Raw genomic sequence first — 12,597 nt, 5'->3', positions numbered from 1 at the left:
GGGATCCCCACCTGAATATATTCAATCAATTTGCCTACAAGCCTCGTGGCTCCATACAAGATAGATTCAAATGAACCAGAGTACACGGGGAAAACATGAGAAAAGATGCAACCGAAAACACACACACACACACATCCAGCAGAACCACCGGAAGACCCGCCGAGGAAAGGGCACACAGGGAGAAGGCCTTTCAACAATCCGAAGCTGGACACACCAACACCACCGACCGCCATCACAAATCTCATCAGCACAACCCGCCAGGAGGAGGACCTCAACTTACATCTTCATCTGACCAAGCAAGGAGAGCCTTGAACGTTGGCCGTCTGGTCGCCACCCAACAACACCCAGCAGAGGTAGAGGTGTCATATGGGAACGAGGTGATCCATTGAGTAGGATAACGACCCCTAACCCGGCTTCGGATGAAAATCAGAACCAATCCAGAGCAAGGCTGAGCCATGATCTTGCATTCAGAGCACCACCTCCTCGCCAACAAAGCACAGACCACCATCAGCGCCAAGCCGGCCGCACCACCAAAACCGTCAAACCCGCAGCGAGCAGCCACCACAGAGACCAACTGAGCCTCCCCCCAGATGATGCCTTCAAGAAGGGATGCGACATAATGTGCGCTGCCATCGTCCGTTCCAAACGGACTTGGAACATGGGTTTCCCCTGGGATGTGAAGGGGTAGTCACCATGACAGCACCGCCTCCAAGGAGGTTAGCGGCACCCACAAGCATCGTCGACGCCGGCTTCGGCAGGAGCGGGGCTTTCGCCCAAATGAGCATACCACCTCCAATAAGCATCGAATTGATCTCGTAGCACCGCTCACTGCACCACCACAAAGAAGGGCCACTGCAGCCCCATCGCCACACATGACCAAATCCGGGTCGCCGCAGGCCAGATCTGACAGGATCCAACTTGCCCCCCGCCGCTCCCCACCGGATCGGGCCAAGCCGAAGCCGACAGGCGCGCCGTCCACACCAGCGCCGCCAGAAGGCAGAACCACAAGCCAGAGCGGACGGCGGCGCCTCGGGGAAGGGTGAGCACCGCCACCCCGCGCCTCACAGCAACCTCCGTTGGACACATCTGAGGCGAAACCAGCAGCCATCCCCGACGCCCACCTGTCGCCAAACAGGGAGCCGCTGATTCGGGGAAGGCCAATGGAAGGGAGCCGCGAACGCATCCGCCCCACTGTCTCCGACCACCACCAGCAGAAGCGACGCACGCCGGAGTCACGCCGCGCCGCCCGCCGCCCCACGGAGCTCCCCCGTCCCCCGAGCGGTCTGCACGAGGAACGACGGCCTGCCGCCGCCAGATCCGCGCGGGCTTCGCCTGGCAGAAGCATTTGGCGGCGGCGGGAGGAAGGGGGTGGCTGGAGGGGAGGTTCGGCCGGAGGGGAGGGGGTCGCCGCCCGAGCCGCCCTGGGGAGGACGGCGCGGGAGCAAAACAAGCCTCTCCGGAAGTCTTTGGGTCAATTACTACACTGTAATAACATCACAGTTAGAGATCATCGATTGAGACAGTTCGCAACACTACAGAGCAGGACGCATACAAGCGTTTCATCGAACACATACACTCCATCTTAAGCATGGCGGTCAGCCGCCGGCGCGCGAGTAGAGCGTCCTGAGGGTGTCGACGACCGGGCGGAACCCGTCACGGAGCGGCACGACGGAGACGGCGCGGAGGTGCTCGGCACCGTCCTTGGTGGGCTCGCGCAGCGCCAGGCGACACATTTCCCCCTGCAGGGCGTCCGCCGCGGCGCGCGCGGCGCCCCGGTGCGCGGCGAAGAGGCGCGCGAGCTCGTCAGCGGAGCAGCCGAGCAGGGCGCGCGCGGCGCGGTCGAAGAGGACGACGGGGAAGACGCGGTCGTGGGTGGCCACGGAGAGGAGCAGCCGGTAGGCGCGCGCCGGGGCGGGTCCGCCGCACGCGCCGCAGGGGGAGCCCTCGGGGTGGCCCGGGAGCGCGCGGCGGCCGCAGGTCGGGCAGGAGAGGTACGAGAAGTCGGACGTGTCGGCCGCCACGATGGTGCAGTACGGTGGCGTCCACGTCGCCGCCGCGCCGCCGCCACTGCCGCAGCCGGCGAGAGACATCCTGGCCCAAGCCCAAGAGTCGCCGTTCGATTCCGGCCCACAAGAGCCACAGCCTTTTTAAAACTTTGCGTTACGACTTCTAGTCTTCTACGGGTTGCTCGCTTTCTGTGAGCCGTCCACTGGAGATCGGACGGCTAGGGTGATCACGTGTTCCCTCTTATAGCCTGGATCTGCCTGCGTCGTCTTCCCGACCGACCGACCGGGTGCGTTCGGTGTCCGGACCTACCCAATCCCAATCCAACATCGCGAGTCGGGGTCGCTGTCCCTCACCGTCGCCGCCGCGGCTTCCACCCGCTGACCTCCGCCGGAGCTCGCCGGACTCGTAGGGTTTCTTCAGTCGTCCTCTTCCCTGCTGGAGATCCGCACCCTAGGTAAGCCTCGGTTTCGTCAACTTCACCTGCACCTAATTTGCGCCGTGTAGGCAGAAATCGGCTATCTTCCTCGAGATTTCGTGCCTTTAGCTGTATATACGCGTATCGGCGTATGTTGCCCGAGTAGATGCGAACCCGCTTGCTGTTGCCCGATGTGGTCGCCGCCCCTAGGGTTTCTTTCGCTGAAGCTTTGGGCTTTGTACGATAGGACTTATGAGCATGGCCCGGTGGAACTGTTGAGGCCCTCGTATGTTGATAATCCATCGTGCTGAGGTGGTTGTAGGACGGTTCATGGCTGTAGCCTGTAGGGTCAGGTGGTAAAACAAAATTTATTGTTAGGGCGCGAATTGTGTGGTGGTGTTGTCTGGGAAGGAAACCCTTGCGTCGCGAGAAATCAAGATGCGGGGGCGGTGCTTGAATGTCGTGAATGGTCATGGCGGAAAGTAGGGGAAGTTCGTGCGGCCTACGGTTGGAATTCAGCGTGCTTAGTAGAGGATGATGATGGTTGTTGGCCTCATGGGGTTGGATTTCAGCCTGTGGTTTTGTTGTCGACAGGAAGGAAGGAAGGGAGGAAGGAAGCAGGGTGAGTTGTGGTGATTTTGTGGTTTGGACGTGTGGTGTTCACAGTTTGGTGGGAGCTTGGAGGCAGGAGATTTAGAAGGAAGGGTTGACGATGAGCAGCCGAAGCCCGCCGCCGAGGGACCGGAGGATGCGTACTGAACGCACCTCGTACCGTGACGCGCCATACCGGAGAGACAGGGACGGCCGCCGTGGTCCAAGCAGGTTTGAGCCGCCTTATTTAATGAAACACGATAAACATTTGCCATTGTATATCAAGCGTTGTTGCTTTCTCTCTTAACTGTATATGTTGGCCATAATGCTACCTGAAGAGGCCTTACACTAGCCCTGGTTTCTATGATGGTAGCAGGGGGCTGTGTATCCTTTAATTATTTCCTTTACTTGTACTGCAGGTCTGCTAGTGATTTGTGCAACAACTGTAAGCGTCCAGGGCATTTTGCTAGAGATTGTCCAAATGTGTCTGTCTGCCATGCCTGTGGCCTTCCAGGGTAAGGACTATTACTTGTTTGGTCATGCGGATCTGAGATTTTGCAGTCTTGTATGTTAGCTCATGTTAAGATCTTCCATTGTGTAGCAACTTTTTATTGTATTCTTGACTTCTTATTCATAATGATTCCAATGCTTTCAATATTCTCAATAGCCCTGCTATTTTCTAGTGCATATTTTACACCAGATTACCATAATTGCTGGTTGCAGTTATTTGCTTTTGTATGCTGTATTGTATCTAGAACTCTGTCCATCATCATGTAACTACTGCATTTCTTTTCATGTGGAGTTTTCATGCTTTTAATATTCTCGGTAGACCTAGTTGTTCTCCAGTGCATATTTTACATTGGGTTACCATGATTAATGGTTGCAATTATTTGTTCGTGCTTAACCATTTTGAGGCACCTTATGTTCTTGTCATGTTTAATGAGAAATCTAGTATCAGCATGAATTGATAGTTATTTGAGATCCCCCCACCCCCCTCAAAACAATACATGTGTCACCTGTCTTATGTCATTTGTAATCATCTTATGTTAGTACCTTTTTAGTGCAAGTGCCTTGTACAAGGATTTGGTTCATTTTTCATAATTTATTCTGGACGCAAATATATTATCAGAAAGCGGTGGTTAACAGATAATGATACTTGAAGCTTGAACCGTACGTAGATCATAACCATCATAAAAATGACCAGTACATGATAAATTGTGAAGCTTAAGTTGTACTCCCTCCATCCTAAAATAAGTGTCTCAACTCTAGTACAACTTTGTACTAAAGTTAGTATAAAGTTAAGACGCTTATTTTGAGACGGAGGGAGTACATAGGTCATACGTTATTCCTCCATGTGACCAGGAAAGCCTTGCATAGTACATCCTCTACCTTCCTTCTGAGGCAAAAACAGTGCCCACTCAATCTTTAAATTTCTGCAGGCACATTGCAGCTGAGTGTTCTTCCAAAGATCTCTGCTGGAACTGCAAAGAGCCTGGGCACATGGCTAATGCCTGCCCGAATGAAGGGATATGCCGCAACTGTGGCAAATCAGGTCACATTGCAAAAGACTGCACTGCTCCGCCAATGCTGCCTGGAGAAGTGAAGCTCTGCAACAACTGCTACAAACCAGGGCACATTGCCGTGGAGTGCACCAATGAGAAGGCCTGCAACAACTGTAGGAAGAGTGGCCATCTTGCCCGTAACTGCACCAATGAGCCTGTTTGCAATCTCTGCCATGTTGCAGGGCATTTGGCCCGTCAATGCCCCAAATCCGACGAGATCAACGAGAGGGGTGGGCCTCCTCCCTTCCGTGGCAGCGATGCTCTGTTCCGTGGCGGCGATGCTCTGTTCCGTGGTGGCGATGCTCCCTTCCGTGGTGATGCTCCCTTCCGTGGTGGCGGTGGTGCTCTCTTCCATGGTGGCTACAGCGACGTGGTCTGCCGGGCCTGCAACCAGGTTGGCCATATGAGCCGTGACTGCATGGGTGGTGCTTTCATGATCTGCAACAACTGCGGTGGCCGTGGTCATATGGCTTACGAGTGTCCATCTGGGAGGCTCCTGGACCGGTTCCCTCCACGCCGATACTGAACGACTACCATGAGCTCTTTCAGTCCTTTTGATCGATCGTGTTGTGAATCATCATTTTGACGTGCGTCGTGTTTTTGAATGTCTAAGGGATTAAGTATTCCAGTTGTTTCTGCAACTTGTTAGTCTTGTGGTTATTGAATGGCTTCTAGGGTATTTTCAGATCAGACTCCCTTGCTCCCTGTGTTTTGAATAATAATTATTTTCATGGATTAGTGAATACCAAGTGTTTATCTGTAAATTGTGATTTCAGCTATTTTAACTGGATCATTCTGTTGAGAGTGGATCTATATGAATGGAGCGCCTTATATTAATGCTTACAAGTTTCATGGTCTAAACTGTGTTTTCAGTATTATTTCACATTTTCTTGAGGCAATTGTCAAATTTGGTAGTATGTCCTATTTTGCTATCCTCCCAAAGTTTAAAACGTTGCAATTGATACTGTACAATCTTATAACTGGAGCTTGCGTGTGAACTGAAATGGATGTACATTTTTTTCCTCGTAGACAGATGATAAATATTCAGTATGACCATCAAGTGCACAAGCTTAATCATACTTTTCTTATTGAAAGCCAATCCACGGACATATAGCAGATAGCAAGCTTGCTTAAAGGTTATCTGGTAAATATTATTGGTCAGCATAACAAGTTCAGGGACGTTCACCACACTTGCAAGAAACACAAAAAATCACATAACAAGAACTACACATGTCCAGCTCAACACAACTATTTTCACAATGCCATAACTGAACAAGATCATCAGGGAGGCGCTGAGGATGCACTCTATAAGACCATCTAATCCAACTTTGCATAAGCGAATCCGTCAGCACCTTCTTTCTTGCCGTCGCTTGGCGCCAGATCCTTCAACTATTTCATGCAGGGACAAGAAAAGTCAATAAAATTAGCTCCATATATATAGTCACCTTAACAGCCAATTCACAGATGGCAAAAAAAAAATGCACGATACTATTTCTTAGGTAAAGTATATGTAACGACAGAAGAAGATATAAACAGTTAAAACAAACTACCTTTGCTAAGTAAGCCTTGTGGAATCTGTAACCCTGAAAGAACAATATACTCAAATTAGAAATCTTGCGCTTCCTGAGATTTTGAATAGTGCCTTTGTGCAATGAAGGGGAAAACTTACTCTGTCGGTCCCATATAGGTAATCACAGTACGTGAAAACGGAAGCAAAATTGCTCTGGCTTTGGCCTCCAACGTAGTGATGATAATCATGGTATTCTGCTCCTCCATAGAATGGAATATACTTTGTCAGGCTGAATGGGAAATCAAAACTGCAAAATGAATAGATAAAGTTCAGTGGAGTCGTCATGGACAGTGTCACTGGTCATAGCAACAACTGTTCCTAAAAAATGGATTAGATGTGGCATCTTGTAACTTAGCTGTTCACACATTACTATTTCTTCAAGACTTGTAGGTTGTATCTTTTTCACAATAGAGTGAAATTATAATTAAGAAACATAAGATACTTTGGCCAAAATAATAAAGTCACATGAATTGAAACACAGCTGGGGAAAAACCGAATAAATGTAGAGTTTGCTTGTTAATTTTGTCCTACAAAAGAGATCATAGCTTTAGCTTCTTCATTACCAGGTTCTTCCATTCATATAGATGTTGATGAACAAAGAAATGTATTCCTAAGAAAACCTTCAAGTAAGCAGCCAGCTACGACTTTTTTTAAGAAAAAACTCAATTAATTCAGACATAGACCCATGCAGCTCCCCCACTAATATTCATTGGTACCGATTTTAGTCATATTTGGTGTCATGCAGCTAACATCGCAATCATCCAGCAACTCCATTTATTATAAATCCATCCATCACTAGCAGCAAAACATAATCTCTCAAGAGAGAAACTACGGAAATTCCTTACCCGCTGTGTGTATCAATGGCTTCCATCTGACGAAGTATAATCCAGAGCCAGAATGTTATCATGTGGCCTGGTGCAATGGCCGGCCCAGCGAAGGAGGGGATGCCAAGTATGAGCACCTCTGCCCAATGTGCGTATGGCGCGGCAAAGCCAATGGGCGCGGTGTACTCATGGTGGATCCGGTGGATCTTCTCATAGCCCCACTCACCGTGCAGCAGCCGGTGGATCCAGTAGTTGAGGTAGTCCTCAACCAGGAAGTAGACCAGCAGCTGTGCCGCCATCTCCCCCAGAGACGGCAGAGGCAGTCCGGTGTGGATTCCCACCATCTGCAGTGATCAATCAAATAGGATAAATTTACTACTGTATTGTTTGGTCTTAGATACAACAACAGTCTTTTGTTTTTGCCAAGACTGCGTGGAGAAAACTGGGGGAAACTTTGAAGTGTGGATCACTTGTACAGGGTTTTGGAGCAGAACCCAGGCCATAAATTCCTCAAATCTAGTACTCCTCCGAACATACAGATCAAAATGACAACCGCATGCGAATCTGAATTCCATGCCTGTCAGCGCTGTGACATTCGATCTCTTTCCATGGAACCCCAAATCTCCGGCCGCATTGCGCAGATTCATCATCCGCCAAGAGAAAAGGAAAAACGAGGGTCGGGGGGAGAAGCGGACCTTGACGGCGGGGTAGGAGACGAGCTGGAGCGGGCCGATGACGAGGAAGAAGATGCGCATGACGTCGCCGTAGCACTTGATGAACTCGGCCCGCGAGAGCCGCACCCGGGGCTGCAGCTTGTACGGCCCGACGGCCCGCGGCGCGCGGAGCTCGAGGAGCGCGACGGGGAGCGGCGCGAGCGTGAAGACGACGAGGAGGAAGAGGATGTTGAGGCAGTAGAGGTAGTAGTCGGACGCCTCCGCGGTCCACCGGAACCAGAGCGCCTCCGCGGCCGTCATGGCGCGCCCCAGCGCCGCCTCGGCCTCCGCCGCCGTCGCCCACGGGAGCATCTCGTCCGGGCCGGACAGAGAGACAGACACAAGGACCCGCCCGCAAAAACAGAGAGATAGACCACTGGCCAGTCTCGCTCCTCAGACCCTCCGCCACTACTCCTCCCACTCGCCCGGGGACGCGTCCGTAATTTCTGTGGGATTGCGGGGGTGCTGCGGCGTATGTTTTGCCGCTCCTCCCCCGGGTTTCCAGAGCGGTTCGGTCACACTGGCGCTGGCCGGCGAGTGGCCGTGAGCCCGAGACGTCGTGCTCGCCTTCTGCGACGGGCTGGACGGTTCACTGACGTGTGGGGCCGGCGTGGGCTTTCGGCTTTCAGCGCGATGGGCCGGCAGGCCTTTGTCCGGCACTGGTGATTTTCTAAGTTGGATCTCACGTGCCACATGGAGCTCCTGTGGCTGTCCTTTTGGACCCATATGACATGCATGATCTGGACTTTGATATTATGATCCCCAGATTTAGACGTGAGCTGAGCTTTCCCTAATGAGGTTATCCCTTTACTTATAAACGATGCTATTTTACTTATGAATGAATACAGAAGAAGAAGTTTATCAAAAAAAAAAACCTAAAATCTAAAAAGTGCACGCGCGGTATCTGGGCGAACTGAGCGGCCGCGCGGTGACCGCTCGGTACATGTGTATCGTACGGCCCGCAGTGCCAGGCGTTATCTGGTCGGGAGAGTTTTGCGGATCGCTCACCCGGGGTAGACACGTCGTATTCCTTATCCACTCAACTACCCTCCCACTGCCGCCTTGCCTCCTCCTGCGACGCCGGCCGCCACGCCGTTCCTCTTTCGGGCAACGCCCCTCCGCCGCGCTCCTCCTCCCGGCAACGCAGCCGCCGCTCCGCTCCTGCTGCCGGCTACGCGCCCGCTGCCGCGCCCCTCCGGCCGCCTTCCGATGACGTACGCCGTGCCCGGCATGCGTCAGGCCGGTCCCGTCCTCCTGGCGACGCGAGCCGCGCCCGGCGGGCCTGCTCCCCTGCTTCCGTATGCCCCGTATGTTGCTGGCCGCCTCCTCCTCTTTTGCTTGCACAAGCGCCGTTGTGCCATCCATCTGCAGGTCACAGCCTCCTTCAGCAACAGGCCGATGCTGCCGTGACCATCCATGGCGGCGAGTAAACCCGGCCGCGGCGGCCTCAGCCAAGTGCCCGTCCGCCGCACCCAGCGTCCCGAAGTAGCCGCCCTTCCGCTGTTCCACACCACGCGCGATGGCCGCATCAATTCGATTTGATGTGCATGCATTCCGGTACCTGATTTGACAGCCTCTCTGTCGATTTTTGGTGCTTCTCTGTCAGCACGGCATAGTGTTGCCTGCATTTTTTTACGATGCATCAGCGTGTGTGGTCGCGTTGTACCCCTAGGCAACACTGGATGCACGCAGGGAGCTTAGATTAGGGGGCTGTGAGTTCTTGTGCAGTTCGCCGCAGGGGATGAGGTTGCGCTTTTTGTGGTGAGTGCTTGTTGGGAATTTTTCACGAGATTGGGTGTTGTTCATGTGGTCTAACGACTTGATTCTGTTGTTTTTACACAAAACACTATGCGCATTGGTCTACTTGACTAAACTAGTTGGCTAGTCAGGTTTGTGCGGTTGCACGAGATCTTGTACTTAGTTGGCTTCTGGAGCTGGCGATGAAGCATGGAGGAGCAAAAGAGCACGGAACACCGGCGTTGACGCACTGCTCCGTCATCTCGCCGGGGCCGTCGTATTCCCTATTGCCTCCCTAACTCACCGTTCGCGAGCACCCCGCGGCCTCCGGCGTGCTTAAGCCGTCATCGGAGCCTGCAAGCTGTGGCAACCTCCCAGCGCATGGATGCATCGACCTTGAGTAGTGGTCGTCGCTACCATCCCGTTCATGGCAGACACTTTTTCCTCTCTTGTGTGTGTTTCTTTCTCTCGTGTGTGTGGATTGTTACGTTTACTAGTTGGCTCATGTCAGGTGGATGGATCTGTGTGTGGATTGTTACGTTTACTAGTTGCCAATAGTTCTTCTGTCAACTAAACATCAATATGTGTACAACTATACTATATTACTGCGCCAACTAAGCTTATGTGTGTGTTAATAGTCCTGCCAACTAAACATCAATGTGTGTGCAACTAGACTACATTGCCGCGTTAATTGCGCATATGTGTGTGCAACTAGCGTCCTGCCAACTAAACATCAGTATGTGTGTAACTGACTAAATTACAAGCTAACTGAGCATATGTCTGTGCAACTAGTCCTTCTGCCAACTAAATATCAACGTGTGTGAAAGTAGACTACATTACAAGCCAACTAAATATCAATGTGTGTTCAACTAGACTACATTACAAGCCAACTCAGCATATGTATGTGCAACTAGTCTTCCTGCCAACTAAACTGTTGGGGAACGTACTAATTTCAAAAAAAATCCTACGCACACGCAAGATCATGGTGATGCATAGCAACGAGAGGGAGAGTGTTGTCTACGTACCCTCGTAGACCGTTCGCGGAAGCGTTATATCAACGCGGTTGATGTAGTCGTACGTCTTCACGTCCGACCGATCCAAGTACCGAAAGCACGACACCTCCAAGTTCTGCACACGTTCGGCTCGGGGACGTCCTCGCCTTCTCGATCTAGCAAGAGGGGCGAAGTAGTAGATGAGTTCCGGCAGCACGACGGCGTGGTGACGGTGTTGGTGAAGAACAATCTCCGCAGGGCTTCGCCTAAGCACTACGAAAACTATGACGGAGGATAAACTAGAGGGGACGGGGTTGCCGGCACACGGCTTGGTGTTTCTTAATGTGTCTTTGATGCTAGCCCTACCTCTCTATTTATATGTTGAGCCCTGGGGTCGAAACTTGGAGTAAAAGCCTCCTCAAAGTCGGTTTCACCCGAAAGACAAGAGTCCTTCTCGGACTCCAGGGCTAGACGCCAGGGTTCCCGGCGTCTACCCCCCAGACGCCAGGGTTCCTGGCATCTAGCCTCTGGTCTCTGCAAAACTTCCTTTTGCACTTTCCAAAAGCCTCGTGGGCTTTCCCCTTTGGCCCAGATAAAGTGTTCTCGTGCCCAAACATTTCGGGAAACATCCGGAACCCCTTCCGGTGAATTCCGGAACCCTTCCGGAGATCAAACACTACTATCCCATATATCAAACTTTATCTCCGGAACATTCCGGAGTTCCTCGTCATGTCCGTGATCTCATCCCGGACTCCGAACAACATTCGGTCATCAACATACATAACTCATATAGTACTATATCGTCAACGAACGTTAAGCGTGCGGACCCTACGGGTTCGAAAACTACGTAGACATGACCGAGACACCTCTCTGGTCAATAACCAATAGCGGGACCTGGATGCCCATATTGGCTCCTACATATTCTATGAAGATCTTTATCGGTCAGACCGCATAACAACATACGTTGTTCCCTTTGTCATCGGTATGTTACTTGCCCGAGATTCGATCGCCGGTATCTCAATATCTAGTTCAATCTCGTTACCGGCAAGTCTCTTTACTCGTTTCATAACACATCATCCCGTAACTAACTCATTAGTTGCAATGCTTGCAAGGCTTATAGTGATGTGCATTACCAAGTGGGCCCAGAGATACCTCTCCGACAATCGGAGTGGCAAATTCTAATCTCGAAATACGCCAACCCAACAAGTACCTTCAGAGACACCTGTAGAGCACCTTTATATTCACCCAGTTACGTTGTGACGTTTGGTAGCACACAAAGTGTTCCTCCGGTAAACGAGAGTTGCATAATCTCATAGTCATAGGAACATGTATAAGTCATGAAGAAAGCAATAGCAACAAACTAAATGATCAAGTGCTATGCTAACGGAATGGGTCAAGTCAATCACATCATTCTCCTAATGATGTGATCCCATTAATCAAATGGCAACTCATGTCTATGGTTAGGAAACATAATCATCTTTGATCAATGAGCTAGTCAAGTAGAGGCATACTAGTGACACTCTGTTTGTCTATGTATTCACACATGTATTATGTTTCCGGTTAATACAATTCTAGCATGAATAATAAACATTTATCATGATATAAGGAAATAAATAATAACTTTATTATTGCCTCTAGGGAATATTTCCTTCAGTCTCCCACTTGCACTAGAGTCAATAATCTAGTTCACATCGCCATGTGATTTAACATCAATAGTTCACATCGCCATGTGATTTAACATCAATAGTTCACATCACCATGTGATTAACACCCATAGTTCACATCGTCATGTGACCAACACCCAAAGGGTTTACTAGAGTCAATAATCTAGTTCACATCGCTATGTGATTAATACCCAAAGAGTACTAAGGTGTGATCATGTTTTGCTTGTGAGGGAAGTTTAGTCAACGGGTTTGCCACATTCAGATCCGTATGTATTTTGCAAATTTCTATGTCAACAATGCTCTGCACGGAGCTACTCTAGCTAATTGCTCCCACTTTCAATATGTATCTAGATTGAGACTTTGAGTCATCTGGATCAGTGTCAAAACTTGCATCGACGTAACCCTTTACGACGAACCTTTTGTCACCTCCATAATCGAGAAACATATCCTTATTCCACTAAGGATAATTTTGACCAATGTCCAGTAATCTACTCCTAGATCACTATTGTACTCCCTTGCCAA

The 12,597-nt window shown here is 50.7% G+C and overlaps 2 protein-coding genes and 1 long non-coding RNA gene across 5 annotated transcripts in view; 2 read left to right on the top strand and 1 right to left on the bottom strand.

The window, feature by feature from the left end:
* LOC119274647 (zinc finger protein GIS2-like) overlaps nt 1-5,418 on the top strand; it is a 16,546-nt gene extending 11,128 nt beyond the window's left edge. Inside the window, exons 14-17 of one of the 3 annotated variants that reach the window (XM_037555379.1) lie at nt 140-377; nt 2,995-3,044; nt 3,433-3,528; nt 4,453-5,418. In XM_037555379.1, coding sequence (XP_037411276.1) covers nt 140-377; nt 2,995-3,044; nt 3,433-3,528; nt 4,453-5,101 — 1,033 coding nt within the window. In that variant the 3' untranslated portion in view covers nt 5,102-5,418. Of the gene's footprint in view, nt 1-139; nt 378-2,268; nt 2,462-2,994; nt 3,245-3,432; nt 3,529-4,452 lie in introns of those variants that run through there. The other 2 variants (XM_037555365.1, XM_037555372.1) reach the window with 2 other exon arrangements.
* A 222-nt stretch (nt 5,419-5,640) lies between these two features.
* Nucleotides 5,641-8,162, bottom strand: LOC119274638 (very-long-chain aldehyde decarbonylase GL1-10). The gene is made up of 5 exons (XM_037555358.1): nt 7,665-8,162; nt 6,991-7,313; nt 6,245-6,392; nt 6,126-6,158; nt 5,641-5,964 (listed from the first exon to the last, which is right to left on the bottom strand). Exons 1-5 carry the CDS (start codon nt 7,992-7,994, stop codon nt 5,893-5,895), a joined length of 906 nt encoding a protein of 301 aa, XP_037411255.1. The 5' UTR covers nt 7,995-8,162; the 3' UTR covers nt 5,641-5,892.
* Nucleotides 8,163-8,678: 516 nt separating this feature from the next.
* On the top strand, nt 8,679-10,000 carry LOC119274634. Its single transcript, XR_005135250.1, has 2 exons — nt 8,679-9,443; nt 9,572-10,000. It is a non-coding gene; the product is annotated as an uncharacterized LOC119274634 (long non-coding RNA).
* The last annotated feature ends 2,597 nt before the right edge of the window (nt 10,001-12,597 follow it).

Source organism: Triticum dicoccoides, chromosome 1A (assembly GCF_002162155.2).
Source record: "Triticum dicoccoides isolate Atlit2015 ecotype Zavitan chromosome 1A, WEW_v2.0, whole genome shotgun sequence".
Taxonomy (NCBI): Eukaryota; Viridiplantae; Streptophyta; class Magnoliopsida; order Poales; family Poaceae; genus Triticum; species Triticum dicoccoides.
The sequence above is the reverse complement of the archived record's forward strand: the minus strand, read 5'-3'. Positions and strand labels throughout refer to the sequence as shown.

Excerpts from the sequence above, each read along its gene's own strand:
- LOC119274638 (XM_037555358.1), bottom strand. The coding sequence starts at position 7,994 with ATGCTCCCGTGGGCGACGGCGGCGGAGGCCGAGGCGGCGCTGGGGCGC. Across the intron at positions 7,314-7,664 it reads TCTCCTACCCCGCCGTCAAG|ATGGTGGGAATCCACACCGG; the intron begins GTCCGCTTCTCC and ends TGATCACTGCAG. Across the intron at positions 6,159-6,244 it reads ACCTATATGGGACCGACAGA|GGTTACAGATTCCACAAGGC; the intron begins GTAAGTTTTCCC and ends TTGTTCTTTCAG.